Source organism: Dendrobates tinctorius, unplaced genomic scaffold (assembly GCF_039654945.1).
Source record: "Dendrobates tinctorius isolate UK_male_01 unplaced genomic scaffold, ASM3965494v1 ptg000170l, whole genome shotgun sequence".
Taxonomy (NCBI): Eukaryota; Metazoa; Chordata; class Amphibia; order Anura; family Dendrobatidae; genus Dendrobates; species Dendrobates tinctorius.
The window spans coordinates 1,577,381-1,593,438 of record NW_027361837.1 but is presented as its reverse complement, the minus strand read 5'-3'; the positions used below and the strand labels follow the sequence as shown (position 1 = coordinate 1,593,438).

At 45.2% G+C, this 16,058-nt stretch overlaps 1 protein-coding gene across 2 annotated transcripts in view; it reads left to right on the top strand.

Moving 5' to 3' along the window:
• Positions 1-16,058, top strand: part of DUS2 (dihydrouridine synthase 2) — a 291,549-nt gene that overhangs the window by 168,295 nt on the left and 107,196 nt on the right. For both annotated transcript variants that reach the window (XM_073550793.1, XM_073550792.1), the window contains one exon: positions 15,344-15,430. In XM_073550793.1, coding sequence (XP_073406894.1) covers positions 15,344-15,430 — 87 coding nt within the window. The remainder of the gene's footprint in view (positions 1-15,343; positions 15,431-16,058) is intronic.

Genomic DNA, 16,058 nt, shown 5'->3' with positions numbered 1-16,058 from the left:
ATGAGGAAAGAGGTAGACACGAAAGGTGGGTGGTAACAGTTGCCCTGATTGTATGGACCAGCCATATTGTTAAGTGTGTAACAGTACAGACACAGAGGGCTAATGGATGCATAAAGCATGTGGGAACATGATGCGGGGAACCTGGTTATGGTAAAACTTTTGGCTGTGCCACACAGGGATAGATTAGGTTAATGTGTTAAGGCTATAGGCCAGTCTGAATAAATGCGTTTTCAGGGCACGCTTAAAATTGTAGGGATTGGGGACTAATCATATTGACCTGGGAAGTGCATTCCAAAGAATTGGCGCAGCACGTTTAAAGTCTTGGAGACAGGAGTGGGAGGTTCTGATTATTGAGGATGCTAACCTCAGGTCATCAGCAGAACGGAGGGTGCGGGTAGGGTGGTATACTGAAACAAGGGAGGAGATGTAGGGTGGTGCTGAGCCATGGAGGGATTTGTGGGTGAGGGTCATAAGTTTTTACTGAATTCTGGAGTGGATGGGTAGCCAGTGTAATGACTGGCACAAGGTAGAGGCATCGGTGTAACGATTGGTGAGGAATATGATCCTGGCTGCAGCATTCAAGACAGATTGGAGAGGGGAGAGTTTGGTAAGAGGGAGACCGATTAGAAGAGAGTTACAATAGTTGAGACGAGAATGAGTAAGAGGAACAGTAAGAGTTTTTGCAGAGTCAAAAGTAAGAAAAGGTCGAATTCTAGAAATGTTTTTGAGGTGCAGATGACAAGAGCGAGCCAGTGATTGAATGTGGGGGGCAAAGGAAAGCTCGGGATCAAGTATGACCTCAAGACAGCGGGCATGTTGCTGGGGAGTAATAGTGGAACCACACACAGAAATGGCAATGTCGGGTATAGGTACATTAGTAGAGGGAGGAAACACAAGGAGTTCAGTCTTTGACAGGTTCAGTTTCAAATATAGTGAGGACATGATGTTAGACACAGCGTTTAGACAATCACCGGTGTTTTCTAGAAAGGCTGGCGTGATGTCAGGAGAAGAAGCGTATAATTGGGTGTCATCAGCATAGAGATGGTACTGGAAACCAAATCTACTGATTGTTTAACCAATAGGGGCAGTGTACAAGGAGAAGAGGAGGGGGCCTAGAACCGATCCTTGAGGAACCCCAACAGTAAGGGGAATGTTGTGAGTTCATTTTCCCCTTCATTACTGAGGCCCGAGGAACTCCCTCTTCTGGTAAAAGAAGGTAGTGAGCCTGATTGTCAAACACCTGAGGCTGATGATTGTGACTGGCTGAGTGGAGTTACGGACTGGATATAATGCTGCCGACGCCCTTCTGCCCTGCGGGTGATTTCTCTGTGGGATCCTTGGAGACCAGTCTGAATTCCTGCTCCTCCAAAGCTAAGTTTGCTGCTCGGCCTTTTGCTTTTGTGCTTTTACTTTGTTTTTGCTTTGTTTTTCTGGATTTCTGCCATTCCCTGCTGGGGTGTGCTGAATTCATTTAGCTCTGTCTTCTGAAAATACCTGAGTGCTGATTCAGTTTTTGAAGCCTAGCTGCTTCAGGGTCTTTTTCATATCAGCTGGTTGGCTTATGTCTTTGATAGGGTTTTGGCAGATTGCAGACAGCAGCCTTCCTGTCCTTTCCTATCTAGGTAGTTTTGGGGCCCCGTCTTTGCTCAGTCTATCTTTCTGTCTGTGTTAGTATTTTCATCTTGCTTCACCGTCATTATATGTTGGGGGCTGCCTATTGCTTTGGGGTCTGCTCTGGGGCAGTTTAGATTTCCCCTTTCTTTAGGCCTATGTATTTCTCCGGCTGTGATCGAGGGGTCTAGGGCATCGTAGGAACCCCCCACGGCTACTGCTAGTTGTGTTGATAGGTTCAGGGGTCTGCAATCTGATAGTTGCCAACTTCTCTGGTTTTCTGGACTTAGCTTGTATTTCTGCTTTTGCCTTCTACGGTGACTCATTCATAACAGGGGAAGGTGAGAGGAGGAGGAACCGGCAAAAGATACAGTAAAGGAGCGGTCAGAGAGATGGGAGGAGAACCAGGAGAGAACGATGTCCTTGAGGCCAATGGAACGGAGCATAGGAGGAGCTGATGATCCACAGTGTCGAATGCTGCAGAGAGATCCAAGAGAATTAGCATGGCGTAATGACCATTTGATTTAGCTGTTAGTAGATCATTAGAGACTTTAGTGAGGGCAGTTTCAGTAGAGTGTAAAGAGCGGAAACCGGATTGGAGAGGGTCGAGAAGAGAGTTATCAGAGAGATAGCGGATAAGACGGGAGTGGACCAGGCATTCCAGGAGTTTGGAGATGAAGGGAAGATTAGAGACAGGTCTATAGTTGGCGGCCCAGTTTTGGTCGAGGGATGGTTTTTTAAGTAGTGGATGTATGATGGCATGCTTAAATGAGGAGGGAAAGATACCAGAAGAGAGAGAGAGGTTAAATATTTGTTAGGTGAGGGGTGACAGCAGGGGAAAGGGACTGGAGGAGATGTGACGGAAATGGGTCACTGATGCAAGGAGCCTGCTTACTTCTGTGACTGGTTCAAAATCAGAGAGTGAGCTAGATGCAGTTGGGGAGGGAGGACAGTGCATGGTATGAGGTGATTGTAAGATAATTTCCTGTCGAATCTGGCCAATTTTTTCTTTGAAGTAATTGGCCAGATCGTCAGCTCGGAGCTCCGTGGTTGGGGCCTGTACTCTTGGGTTGAGTAGAGAATGAAAAGTGTCAAAGAGACGTTTCTGGTTATTGGACAGTGAGGTGATGAGGGTGTTGAAATAGATTTATTTGGAGAGGTGAAGGGCAGTGTTGTATGTTCTAAGCATAAACTTACAATGGATGAAATCTTCGTGTAGATTGGATTTTCTCCACAGACGTTCGGCGCACCTGGAGCACCGCTGCAGGAAACGTGTTTACAGGGTGTGCCAGGGTTGTCGCCGTCTGTGTTGTGGTGTTCTATTTATAGGGGGAGCAAATTCATCCAGGGCACTTTGAAATGTTTCATTGTAATGCTTCAATGCAGAATCAGGACATGAGAGGGAGGAGATGGGGCCAATGAAGACTGCAAGTTCTTCATAAGTTTCTGGGTGTTAATGGCCTGTATGTTTCTGTAAGTATGGACAGTGGGGGTGACCTGAGCAGCCTGGCAGTTCTTGATAGAGAATGAAAGAAGATTGTGGTCAGAGAGCGGGAGAGGGGAGTTTGCAAAATCATCCACTGCACAAAGCCGAGAGAAGACCAAGTTGAGGGAGTTTCCATCTTCATGCGTTGGAGAATTAGTAAGCTGCGAAAGGCCAAACGAGGAGGTTAGAGATAAAAGGTGAGTAGCAGATGGGGAGAGGGGAAGAGTAATGGGGATGTTGAAATCTCCCATGATGAGGGTAGGGATGTCACAGAAGAGAAAATGTGGAAGCCAAGTGGCAAAATGATCCAGGAACTGATGGGAGGGGCCGGGAGGACGATACACCACCGCCACTCACATGGAGAAGGGGGTGTAGAGTCTGACAGCATGGACCTCAAAAGAAAGGAAGACTAGTGAGGGTAGTTGAGGGATAACCTGAAAGGTACATTTTGGTGATAGGAGCAGACCAACGCCTCCACCTGCTCTATTGTCTGATCTTGGGGTATGAGAGAAGTGTAGTCCCCCGTATGAAAGATCAGCAGCAGCGGTAGTGTCTGACTGCTGGATCCAGGTTTCAGTAAGAGCCAGGAGGTTAAGAGAATTAGAAAGGAAAAAGTCATGAATGAAGGAGAGTTTGTTACACACTGAGCGAGAATTCCAAAGTGCACAATTAAGAGAGACAGATGGCATGCAGGGAATATTAATAAGATTTAGAGGGGTTTCTGAGTGTAGCAGTTGGGGGGGGTTTGACTTTCTATAACATGGGGGACCAGGGTTGGGAGCAATGTCTCCTGCGACTAGGAGAAGGAGGATAGAAAGAGTGAGCAGAGTTAAGTGATTTGTGAGAGCGTCTCTTATGTTGAATGGTGGGACTGACTGGATCTGTGCAATTTAACAATGTGAAAAGAGCGTGAGTGCTATACATAGGAGACGAAAGGAGCGAGGGGCCGATATGGATGTAGTGTAGAGAGTTAATGCCAGGGCGGTGGGTTGTGTGAATGCAGCGGCCAGGATATAAATTACACAAATGCATATGGTATATACACTCACTGGCCACTTTATTAGGTACACCTGTCCAACTGTGTGTTAAGACTTAATTTCTAATCAGCCAATCACATGGCGGCAACTCAGTGCATTTAGGTATGTAGACATGGTCAAGACAATCTCCTGCAGTTCAAACCGAGCATCAGTATGGGGAAGAAAGGTGATTTGAGTGCCTTTGAACGTGGCATGATTGTTGGTGCCAGAAGGGCTGGTCTGAGTATTTCAGAAACTGCTGATCTACTGGGATTTTCACGCACAACCATCTCTAGGGTTTACAGAGAATGGTCCGAAAAAGAAAAAAAATCCAGTGAGCGGCAGTTCTGTGGCCGGAAATGCCTTGTTGATGCCAGAGGTCAGAGGAGAATGGGCAGACTGGTTCGAGCTGATAGAAAGGCAACAGTGACTCAAATTGCCACCCGTTACAACCAAGGTAGGCAGAAGAGCATCTCTGAACGCACAGTGCGTCGAACTTTGAGGCAGATGGGCTACAGCAGCAGAAGACCACACTGGGTACCACTCCTCTCAGCTAAGAACAGGAAACTGAGGTTACAATTTGCACAAGCTCATCGAAATTGGACAGTAGAAGATTGGAAAAACGTTGCCTGGTCTGATGAGTCTCGATTTCTGCTGCGACATTCGGATGGTAGGGTCAGAATTTGGCGTAAACAACATGAAAGCATGGATCCATCCTGCCTTGTATCAACGGTTCAGGCTGGTGGTGGTGGTGTCATGGTGTGGGGAATTTTTTCTTGGCACTCTTTGGGCCCCTTGGTACCAATTGAGCATCGTTGCAACGCCACAGCCTACCTGAGTATTGTTGCTGACCATGTCCATCCCTTTATGACCACAATGTACCCAACATCTGATGGCTACTTTCAGCAGGATAATGCGCCATGTCATAAAGCTCGAATCATCTCAGATTGGTTTCTTGAACATGACAATGAGTTCACTGTACTCAAATGGCCTCCTCAGTCACCAGATCTCAATCCAATAGAGCATCTTTGGGATGTGGTGGAACGGGAGATTCGCATCAGGGATGTGCAGCCGACAAATCTGTGCCAACTGTGTGATGCCATCATGTCAATATGGTCCAAAATCTCTGAGGAATGCTTCCAGCACCTTGTTGAATCTCTGCCACGAAGAATTGAGGCAGTTCTGAAGGCAAAAGGGGGTCCAACCCGTTACTAGCATGGTGTACCTAATAAAGTGGCCAGTGAGTGTATTTGTTGTACTCCAAATGTACAGGGAGTAGATGTATATAAATGTCTTACCTGTCTAACTGCCATGTTATAACTTCCAGTACTTTGATGCATGTACTTCAATTACATGTGCATAAATGCCCCCTGCATAAATGCTCCCCCAAGCTTTGTCTGAATATATAGGAGGCTAAGGCTCAGATTTTTTTTTTTGTGCTCTCTCTCTTCTCGTTAATCAATCAAACTAAATTGAGACAGCAGGACCTAATAAAATGTTGTGCTCAGATAAACAGATGTCCAGCACTACATGGATCATAAAGCGCTTTGAAAGGTTTCTTGACCTCACAACATAAGGGGACAAGCAGAGTAAGTTGAAATAACTATATACCAGATAAAAGCTTGCACAGTTGAAAACATATATAGCATTCAGGATTAACTGCTTGCTGACATTGAATGGAGTGGAGAAACACAGGAGTTGATTCAGAGCCTAGATTCAAAGAGCTAGTTACCAGATATAAGCTTGCATAGTTGAAAACACATATAGCATTCAGTATTAACTGCTTGCTGATATATATATTATCTGCATGTATAGCCCCATCCACTCCCCATAGCCACATTCACTATAATATCCCACATCATCCCGTCGGCCAGAGCTACCGGACTACTATCCGGTATACTATGCACTGCCCAGGCATAGTAACTAACTACGGTTAGTTATAGCAAATTATTAATCATAATTTGTTAGAACTAACCGTAGTTAGTAGTTAGTTGCTATGCCTGGGCAGCGCCAGGCTCTTCAGCTAGTTGGTTAATAAATTTGATTTCCATTGATGATTTTTGTGTTCCCTTTATTTTTTTGAGCAATGTGTGTGTGTGTGTGTGTGTGTGTGTGTGTGTGTGTGTGTGTGTGTGTGTGTGTGTGTGTGTATATATATGTATGTGTGTGTGTATACAGTACAGACCAAAAGTTTGGACACACCTCATTCACAGAGTTTTCTTTATTTTCATGACCATGAAAATTGTAGATTCACTCTGAAGGCATCAAAACTATGAATTAACACATGTGGAATTATATAATTAACAAAAAAGTGTGAAACAACTGAAAGTATGCCTTATATTCTAGGTTCTTCAAAGTAGCTACCTTTTGCTTTGATTACTGCTTTGCACACTCTTGGCATTCTCTTGATGAGGTTCAAGAGGTAGTCACCGGAAATGGTCATCCAACAGTCTTGAAGGAGTTCCCAGAGATGCTTAGCACTTGTTGGCCCTTTTGCCTTCACTCTGCGGTCCAGCTCACCCCAACCCATCTCGATTGGGTTCAGGTCTGGTGACTGTGGAGGCCAGGTCATTTGGCGTAGCACCCCATCACTCTCCTACGTGGTCAAATATCCCTTATACAGCCTGGAGGTGTGTTTGGGGTCATTGTCCTGTTGAAAAATAAATGATGGTCCAACTAAACGCAAACTGAATAGAATAGCATGCCGCTGCAAGATGCTGTGGTAGCCATGCTGGTTCAGTATGCCTTCAATTTTGAATAAATCCCCAACAGTGTCACCAGAAAAGCACCCCCACACCATCACACCTCCTCCTCCATGCTTCACTGTGGTAGCCAGTCATGTAGAGTCCATCCGTTCACCTTTTCTGCGTCGCACAAAGACACGTTCGTTGGAACCAAAGACATCAAATTTGGACTCATCAGACCAAAGCACAGATTTCCACTGGTCCTATGTCCATTCCTTGTGTTCTTTAGCCCAAACAAGTCTCTTCTGCTTGTTGCCTGTCCTTAGCAGTGGTTTCCTAGCAGCTATTTTACCATGAAGGCCTGCTGCACAGTCTCTTCTTAACAGTTGATGTAGAGATGTGTCTGCTGCTAGAACTCTGTGTGGCATTGACCTGGTCTCTACTCTGAGCTACTGCTAACCTGCGATTTCTGAGGCTGGTGACTCGGATGAACATATCCTCCGCAGCAGAGGTGACTCTTGGTCTTCCTTTCCTGGGGCGGTCCTCATGTGAGCCAGTTTCTTTGTAGCGCTTGATGGTTTTTGCTACAGCACTTGGGGACACTTTCAAAGTTTTCCCAATTTTTCCGACTGACGGACGGACTGACCTTCATTTCTTAAAGTAATGATGGGTCTTTTTTTCTTTACTTAGCTGCTTTTTTCTTTCCATAATACAAATTCTTCAGTAGGACTATCAGCTGTGTATCCACCAGACTTCGGCACAACACAACTGATGGTTCCAACCCCATTTATAAGGCAAGAAATCCCACTTATTAAACCTGACAGGGCACACCTGTGAAGTGAAAACCATTTCCGGTGACAACCTCTTGAAGCTCATCAAGAGAATGCCAAGAGTGTGCAAAGCAGTAATCAAAACAAAAGGTGGCTACTTTGAAGAACCTAGAATATAAGACATATTTTCAGTTGCTTCACACTTTTTTGTTAATTATATAATTCCACACGTGGCAATTCATAGTTTTGATGCCTTCAGAGTGAATCGGTGTGTCCAAACTTTTGGTCTGTACTGTATGTGTGTGTGTATATATATTTAATATATAAAGCTCAAAGTGTGTATGTATGTGTGTGTGTGTGTGTTTGTTTGTATGTCCGGGATAGGCATCCGCACCGTCGCAGCTACAGCCACAAAATTTGGCACAGTCACACGTCTGGACCCCGAGAGCGTCCTAAGCTATGTTGTGAGGCGAAATTTTAACCCCGCGCGTTCCAATTCACCGAACAATTTTGCACCTATCTACATACTGGGGGAAAAAGTGTGTGCGCGTCAAGCCCCGCCCCTCATTGTGATGTCACAATGCCCCTATTTGCATACTGGGGAAGCAGTGTGTGCGCGACAAGCCCCGCCCCTCATTATGATGTCACAATGGTTGCCATGGCGTTGCTGATGTCATCAAAGGTTGCAAGCCCCGCCGCCGCTCATTATGATGTCATAATGGTTGACTATGAGATGGAGGATGTGTGATGAGTATATGGGCACCGGACTATGGGATGGAGGATATGTATGATGGGTATATGGGAACGGCACTATGGGATGGATGATATGTATATGGGCACGGGACTATGGGATGGAGGATATGTATGATGGGTATATGGGATGGAGGATGTGTGATGCGTATATGGGCACTGGACTATGGGATGGAGGATATGTATGACGGGTATATGGGCACGGGACTATGGGATGGCGGATATGTATATGGTACGGGACTATGGGATGGAAGATGTGTGATGGGTATATGGGCACTGGACTATGGAATAGAGGATATGTTTGACGGATATATGGGCACGGGACTATGGGATGGTGGATATGTATATGGGCACGGGATTATGGGATGGAGGATGTGTGATGGGTTTACGGGCACTGGACTATAGGATGGAGGATATGTATGACGGGTATATGGGCACGGGACTATGAGGTGGCGGATATGTATGATGGGTATATGGGCACTCGACTATGGGATGGAGGATATGTATGATGGGTATATGGGCATGGGGCTATGGGATGGAGAATATGTATGATGGGTATATGGGCATGGGACTATGGGATGGAGGATGTGTGATGGGTATATGGGCACTCGACTTTGGGATGGAGGATATGTATGATGGGTATATGGGCACGGGCCTATGGGATCGTGGATATGTATGATGGGTATATGGGCACGGGACTATGGGATGGAGGATAATTATAATTTTCTATAACTAACCACAGTTAGTTACTATGCCCGGGCAGCGCCGGGCTCTTCAGCTAGTGTATGTATATGTATATATATATATATATATATATATATATATATATATATATATATATATATATAATCAAGCTCAAAGTGTGTATCTGTGTGTGTATGTCCGGGATAGGCATCCGCATCGTCGCAGCTACAGCCACAAAATTTGGCACAGTCACACGCCTGGACCCCGAGTGCGTCCTAAGCTATGTTGTGAGGCGAAATTTTAACCCCGCGCGTTCGAATTCACCAAACAATTTTGCCCCTATCTACATACTGGGGAAAAAGTGTGTGCGTGTCAAGCCCCGCCCCTCATTATGATGTCATAATGCCCCTATTTGCATAATGGGGAAACAGTGTGTGCGTATCAAGCCCCGCCCCTCATTATGATGTCATAATGGTTGCCATGGCGACGCTGATGTCATCATAGGTTGCAAGCCCCGCAGCCGCTTATTATGATGTCATAATGGTAGACTATGGGATGGAGGATGTGTGATGGGTATATGGGCACGTGACTATGGGATGGAGGATATGTTTGACGGGTATATGGGCACGGGACTATGGGATGGCGGATATGTATATGGGCACGGGACTATGGGAAGGAGGATGTGTGATGGGTATATGGACACTTGACTATGGGATGGAGGATATGTTTGACGGGTATATGGGCACGGGACTATGGGATGGCGGATATGTATATGGGCATGGGACTAAGGGATGGAGGATGTGTGATGGGTATATGGGCACTGGACTATGGGATGGAGGATATGTATGATGGGCATGGGACTATGGGATGGAGAATATGTATGATGGGTATATGGGCATGGGACTATGGGATGGAGAATATGTATGATGGGTATATGGGCATGGGACTATGGGATGGAGGATGTGTGATGGGTAAATGGGCACTCGACTATGGGATGGGGGGATATGTATGATGGGTATGTGGGCACGGGCCTATGGGATCGTGGATATGTATGATGGGTATATGGGCACGGGACTATGGGATGGAGGATAATTATAATTTGCTATAACTAACCACAGTTAGTTACTATGCCCGGGCAGCGCCGGGCTCTTCAGCTAGTCTAATATATAAAGCTCAAAGTGTGCATGTATGTATGTATGTATGTATGTGTGTATGTCCGGGATAGGCATCCGCACCGTCGCAGCTACAGCCACAAAATTTGGCACAGTCACACGTCTGGACCCCGAGAGCGTCCTAAGCTGTGTTGAGGCGAAATTTTAACCCCGCGCGTTCCAATTCACCAAACAGTTTTGCCCTCTATCTACATTCTAGGGAAAAAGTGTGTGCGTGTCAAGCCCCGCCCCTCATTATGATGTCATAATGCCCCTATCTGCATACTGGGGAAACACTGTGTGCGTATTAAGCCCCGCCCCTCATTATGATGTTATAATGGTTGCCATGGCGACGCTGATGTCATCATAGGTTGCAAGCCCCGCCGCTCATTATGATGTTATAATGGTTGACTATGGGATGGAGGATGTGTGATGGGTATATGGGCACTGGACTATGGGATGGAGGATATGTATGACGGGTATATGGGCACGGGACTATGGGATGGAGGATGTGTGATGGGTATATGGGCACGGGACTATGGGATGGAGGATATGTATGACGGGTATATGGGCACGGGACTATGGGATGGAGGATGTGTATGATGGGTATATGGGCATGGGACTATAAGATATGATAAGATAATCCTTTAATCGTCCCACCATGGGGAGATGAAGGATGAAGGTTGTGTGATGGGTATATGGGCACTCGACTATGGGATGGCGAATATGTATGATGGGTATATGGGCATGCGACTTTGGGATGGAGAATATGTATGATGGGTATATGGGCATGGGACTATGGGATGGCGAATATGTATGATGGGTATATGGGCATGCGACTTTGGGATGGAGGATATGTATGATGGGTATATGGGCACGGGACTATGGGATGGAGGATAATTATAATTTGTTATAACTAACCACAGTTAGTTACTATGCCCGGGCAGCGCCGGGCTCTTCAGCTAGTGTATATGTGTGTATATTTAAAAGTTTAGGGTCACTTAGAAATGTCCCTATTTTTTAAAGAAAAACACGTTTTTTTCCAATGAAGCTAACAAATGATTCAGAAATGCACTGTATCCATTGTTAATGTGGTAAGTGACTATTCTAGCTTCAAACGTCTGGTCTGTAGTGCAATATCTTCATAGGTGTATAGAGGCCCGTTTCCAACAACCATCACTCCAGTGTTCTTATGGTACTTTGTGTTTGCTAACTGTGTAAGAAGGCTGGATGGTTATAATACCCTTGAAAACCCTTGTGCAAGTATGATAGCACAGCTGATAACAGTTTGATTATAGAAGCTATAAACCTGACCTTCCTTTGAGCTAGTTGAGAATCTGGAGCATTACATTTGTTGGTTCCATTAAACTCTCAAAATGGCCAGAGAAAAAGAACTTTTATGTGAAACTCGACAGTCTATTCTTGTTCTTAGAAATGAAGGTTATTCCATGTGAGAAATTGCCAAGAAACTGAAGATTTCCTACAACAGTGTGTATTACTCCCTTTAGAGGAGAGCACAAACGGGCTCTAACCAGAGTAGAAAGAGAAGTGGAAGGCCCCGCTGCACAACTGAGCAACAAGACAAGTACATTAGAGTCTGCAGTTTGAGAAATCGACGCCTCGCAGGTCCTCAACTGGCAGCTTTATTAAATAGTACACGCTAAACACGTGGAGGACAGAGGAGCCTCTTAAAGAAGTTGCTACAGGCCCATCTCCCTCCTCCTCTTTCCTCCACCAAAATACGTCGGCACTCTGCAAAGTCTTAGTGAGCTGAAGTGCCAACATATTACGGTGGAGGAAAGAGGAGGAGGGAGATGGAAACAGGTGCAGAGATAGATCCTCACTGTGCAGGCACCAAATTCCCAGCCCCACAGTGTGAATACATCATAACGGCGGGATCTGCGACCTCCGCTCCACATAGGCATGAGATAATTAAATCATGCCCGAGAAATATTGGCAGAGCACAGGCACCTGGCATATAACAGGAACATAGGAGGTGGTGCATAGATGCAAGAGGGAAATGATTGACAGCTCTAAGGCGGTTGACACAGGGGGAGAAAGCATACCTCCCGGACACAATAGAGGTATGGCGGACAATTTATAAAAGTCTGTATTTCAGCGTTCGTAGGGATAAGAACCATAAGAGCCACCTTCACAGAATGTAGACTTGGTGCTGCTGAAGGTGGCTCTTTTACTTAAAAAGGCCCTGGGGGGTGTCAGGTTTCCTTTAAGGGCTCTGCAAATGGCGCTCACAAAATATTACAGCAAATTTGCACTACAAAAGGTACTAATATCTTTCGAGCCCTGCTTCTAAGCCAAATAATGGTTTGCGATGACCAATGGGATATCGCCACATTCAGTTGAAATTGTGTAACAAATTGTAAGGTACAAATTTTAATTTTCACAAAGGGTAAAAGGAAATGTAACTACCTTATTTTGCGGATTATAAGACGCAGTGAACTATAAGACACACTCCATATTTTGGAGAGGAAAATAGAAAAAAAATGTTAATAAAATGGTGGTGCATTTCACCCGGAGGGTGGGGGTGCCAGGGTCCTGAGACCGTGTCGCAGCTGCAGGAAGTTGGTGGCGGCAGCAGAATTGGGACGATGCTGTGGGCCCCGAGATGGGAGGATTGGGTGTTGGGCAGTGCAAGGTTGCGGGCTTTCAGAAAATGTCAGGAGTCCCCGCACTTAACATCCTTGCCACTGCTATGGACCTTTGGAAAATGGCTGCTGCAGGCGGCACATTTTCAGATTGAGATCTCGGGAGACAGCTTGTGAAAGCTGGCGGCCCGCTGCGGCCTCACACCCCCTGCAGTGACCTGCCTTCTGGCACCTCACTCCATTGTATCTTCCCTCCCCCCTCACACACTCTAGTAAGCTGCATTCAGATTATAAGATGCACCCCCATTTTCCCCAAAAAATTGGGGTTAAAAAGTACGACTTCTAAACTAAAAATATGGTAATTTAAACATTTTAATGGAAAAAATGTAATTGTTTTTTATTTTCATGGTCTCATGTTAAATAATGTTGCGCTGCCCATGTGGGTTCAAAACACTCATGACACCCTTAGATGAACTCCTTGAGGGATGAAGTTTCTATAAAGGCTGCCCACAATCTATTCCAACAAAATATGCACAGCTTCCCTTTTGAAGCCTCCTTGTGCTTAAACAGTAATATATTGCGACTGTAGGAAAGCCAGGTAGGCTAGGGCTAAATCCTAGCACTACAGGTCCTGATTAGGTGCACCTGGATAGCTAGGACTAGAACCAGCCAATGAGGGCACTTGTCAGTTAGCTACGTGGAGCTGAACAAAGTGTGTGGTGTTGTAGCAGGAGAGAGACAGGCCAGAATCTCCATGAGAAGAGACTGCACAGGCCGTGTGCACCAAACTGTAATTATCACTGCTTCCTATGGACGATGGATGTTTTGTGTGACCGAACTGAGATTAGCTCAGCTGTGTGTTAGTAGCCAGGGTCTGACTGATTAAGTCTTGCTGCAAAATGCTGCTAAAATATAAAAAATAAAATCCAGAAAATCACATTGTATAAATTATATAAATTTATTTGCATTTTACAGAAATAAGTATTTGATCCCCTACCAACCATTAAGATTTCTGGCTCCTACAGACCAGTTAGACACTCCTAATCCACTCGTTACCTGCATTGAAGACAGCTGTCTTACATAGTCACTTTTATAAAAGACTCCTGCCCTCAGACTCAAGCAGTCAGACTCTAACGTCTACAACATGGGCAAGACCAAAGAGCTTTATAAGGATGTCAGGAACAAGATCATAGACCTGCACAAATCTGGAATAGGCTACAAAATCATACGTAAGGCACTGGGTGAGAAGGAGACAACTGTTCGTGCAATAGTAAGAAAATGGAAGAAATACAAAATGACTGTCAATCAACATCAATCTGGGGCACCATACAAAATATCACCTCATGGGTTATCCTTGATCATGAGGAACCTGAGAGATCAGCCTAAAACTACGCGGGGGAACTTGTTAATGATCTCAAGGCAGCTGGGGCCACAGTCGCCAATAAAACTAGTGGTAACACATTACACCGTAAAGGTTTAAAATCCTGCAGTGCCTGCAAGTGCCCTGCTCAAGAAAGCACATGTGCAGGCCCATGTGAAGTTTGCCAGTGAACACCTGGATGATTCTGTGGCTGATTAGGACAAGGTTCTTTGCTCAGATGAGACAAAAATTGAGGTCTTTGGCATTAACGCAACTCGCCGTGTTTGGAGGAAGAGAAATGCTGCCTATGAGCCAAAGAACACCGTTCCCACTGTCAAGCATGGAGGTGGAAACATTGTTTTGGGGATGTTTCTCTGCTAAGGGCACAGAACTACTTCACCACATCAATGGGAGAATGGATGGAGCCATGTACCGTAAAGTCCTGAGTGACAACCTCCTTCCCTCTGCCAGGACATTAAAAATGGATCTTCCAGCAAGTCAATGACCCCAAAACATACAGCCAAAGCAACAAAGGAGTGGCTCAAAAAGAAGCACATTAAGGCCATTGAGTGGCCTATTCAGTCTCCAGACCTTAATCCCATAGAAAACTTATGGAGGGAGTTGAAGCTCCGAGTTGCGAAGTGACAGCCTCAAAATCTTAATGATTTAGAGATAATCTGCAAAGAGAAGTGGACCAAAATTCCTCCAGACGTGCGCAAACCTAATCAACTACAAAAAATGTCTGACTGCTGTGCTCGCCAAAAGGGTTTTGCCATCAAGTATTAAGTCTTGTTTGCCAGAGGGATCAAATACTTGTTTCTCAATGCAAAATGCAAATTTATATAATTTATACAATCTTATTTTCTGGATTTTATTTTTGATGTGTTATTTCTCGATGTCAAAATTAAACTACCCTTAAAATTATAGACTGCTCATGTCTTTGTCAGTGGGCAAACTTACAAAATCTGCAAGGGATCAAATACTTATTTCCCCCACTGTATATGTAAAGTGCAATACTAAAGTGCTATAGCTATATTTAAAGTACAATGTGCCAAGGAAAAAAGATATATAGGAGCATCCCAGAGTTATTGCCACATAAAGTGTCACATGTCAGAATGAAAATGATGTTTGGTCACGAAGGCCAAAATTGGCTCTGATAGTAAGGGATCATAGAGTTCTTACTGTTTACTTTTTATTGAAAGCTTTCTTTTCTGTTTACTTAAAGGAAGAAACAGGAGAGACCACAGCATCCTGTCCACTGTGATTTTATCAAGGCAGTATCTGAGGCTGTATCCGTTCCCATTATCGCTAAGTAAGTAAGAGGAAGTCATGTAAAGATATATTTCTACCAACCAACCGGTTTTTAGTACATGATCGTCAATCAGCTACTTGTTTGCGGGTTAACTGTGTTTTCAGGAGGGAACATATCATTGAGTTATGGGACTTCCAAGGGGCCATATACTGTTCTTGTGGAGCGCCCCCAAGGGCCGTGGGTTACTCGGTACCGGGCCGCTTCTTAAAGGGGCAGTGTCACGGCAGCGGTGACCCGATCCGTGGCCCTGGACGTCCAATAAAGGGGATATTTACAGGGGAAAAAAGAGTTTGTAATAAGTGTTCGTGATGCCACTTGTGGTTTCTGGTCAGAGGTGAATAGCGCTGCAGGATAGATCCTCTGGGACTGATGGTGTGATGCAGCAGAGTTGGAATAGCTCTCTACAGGCAGAGCTTTTGTCCCAGGGTGATAGTGATAGAAGAGATGTATATTTGGTGGTGGTAGATGTAGTAGTGCTGAGCAGGTGTTGCAGAAAGAATTCAGAGGACACAGCTGAGTGCAGTTCCAAAGCTTTACTCACAGTTCTCAAGAGCCGACAATGCCCGCTTGATGCTGCGTCCTCCAGGTGAGGGGACCAGCAAACTTCCAGGCGGATGTAGAACACCTT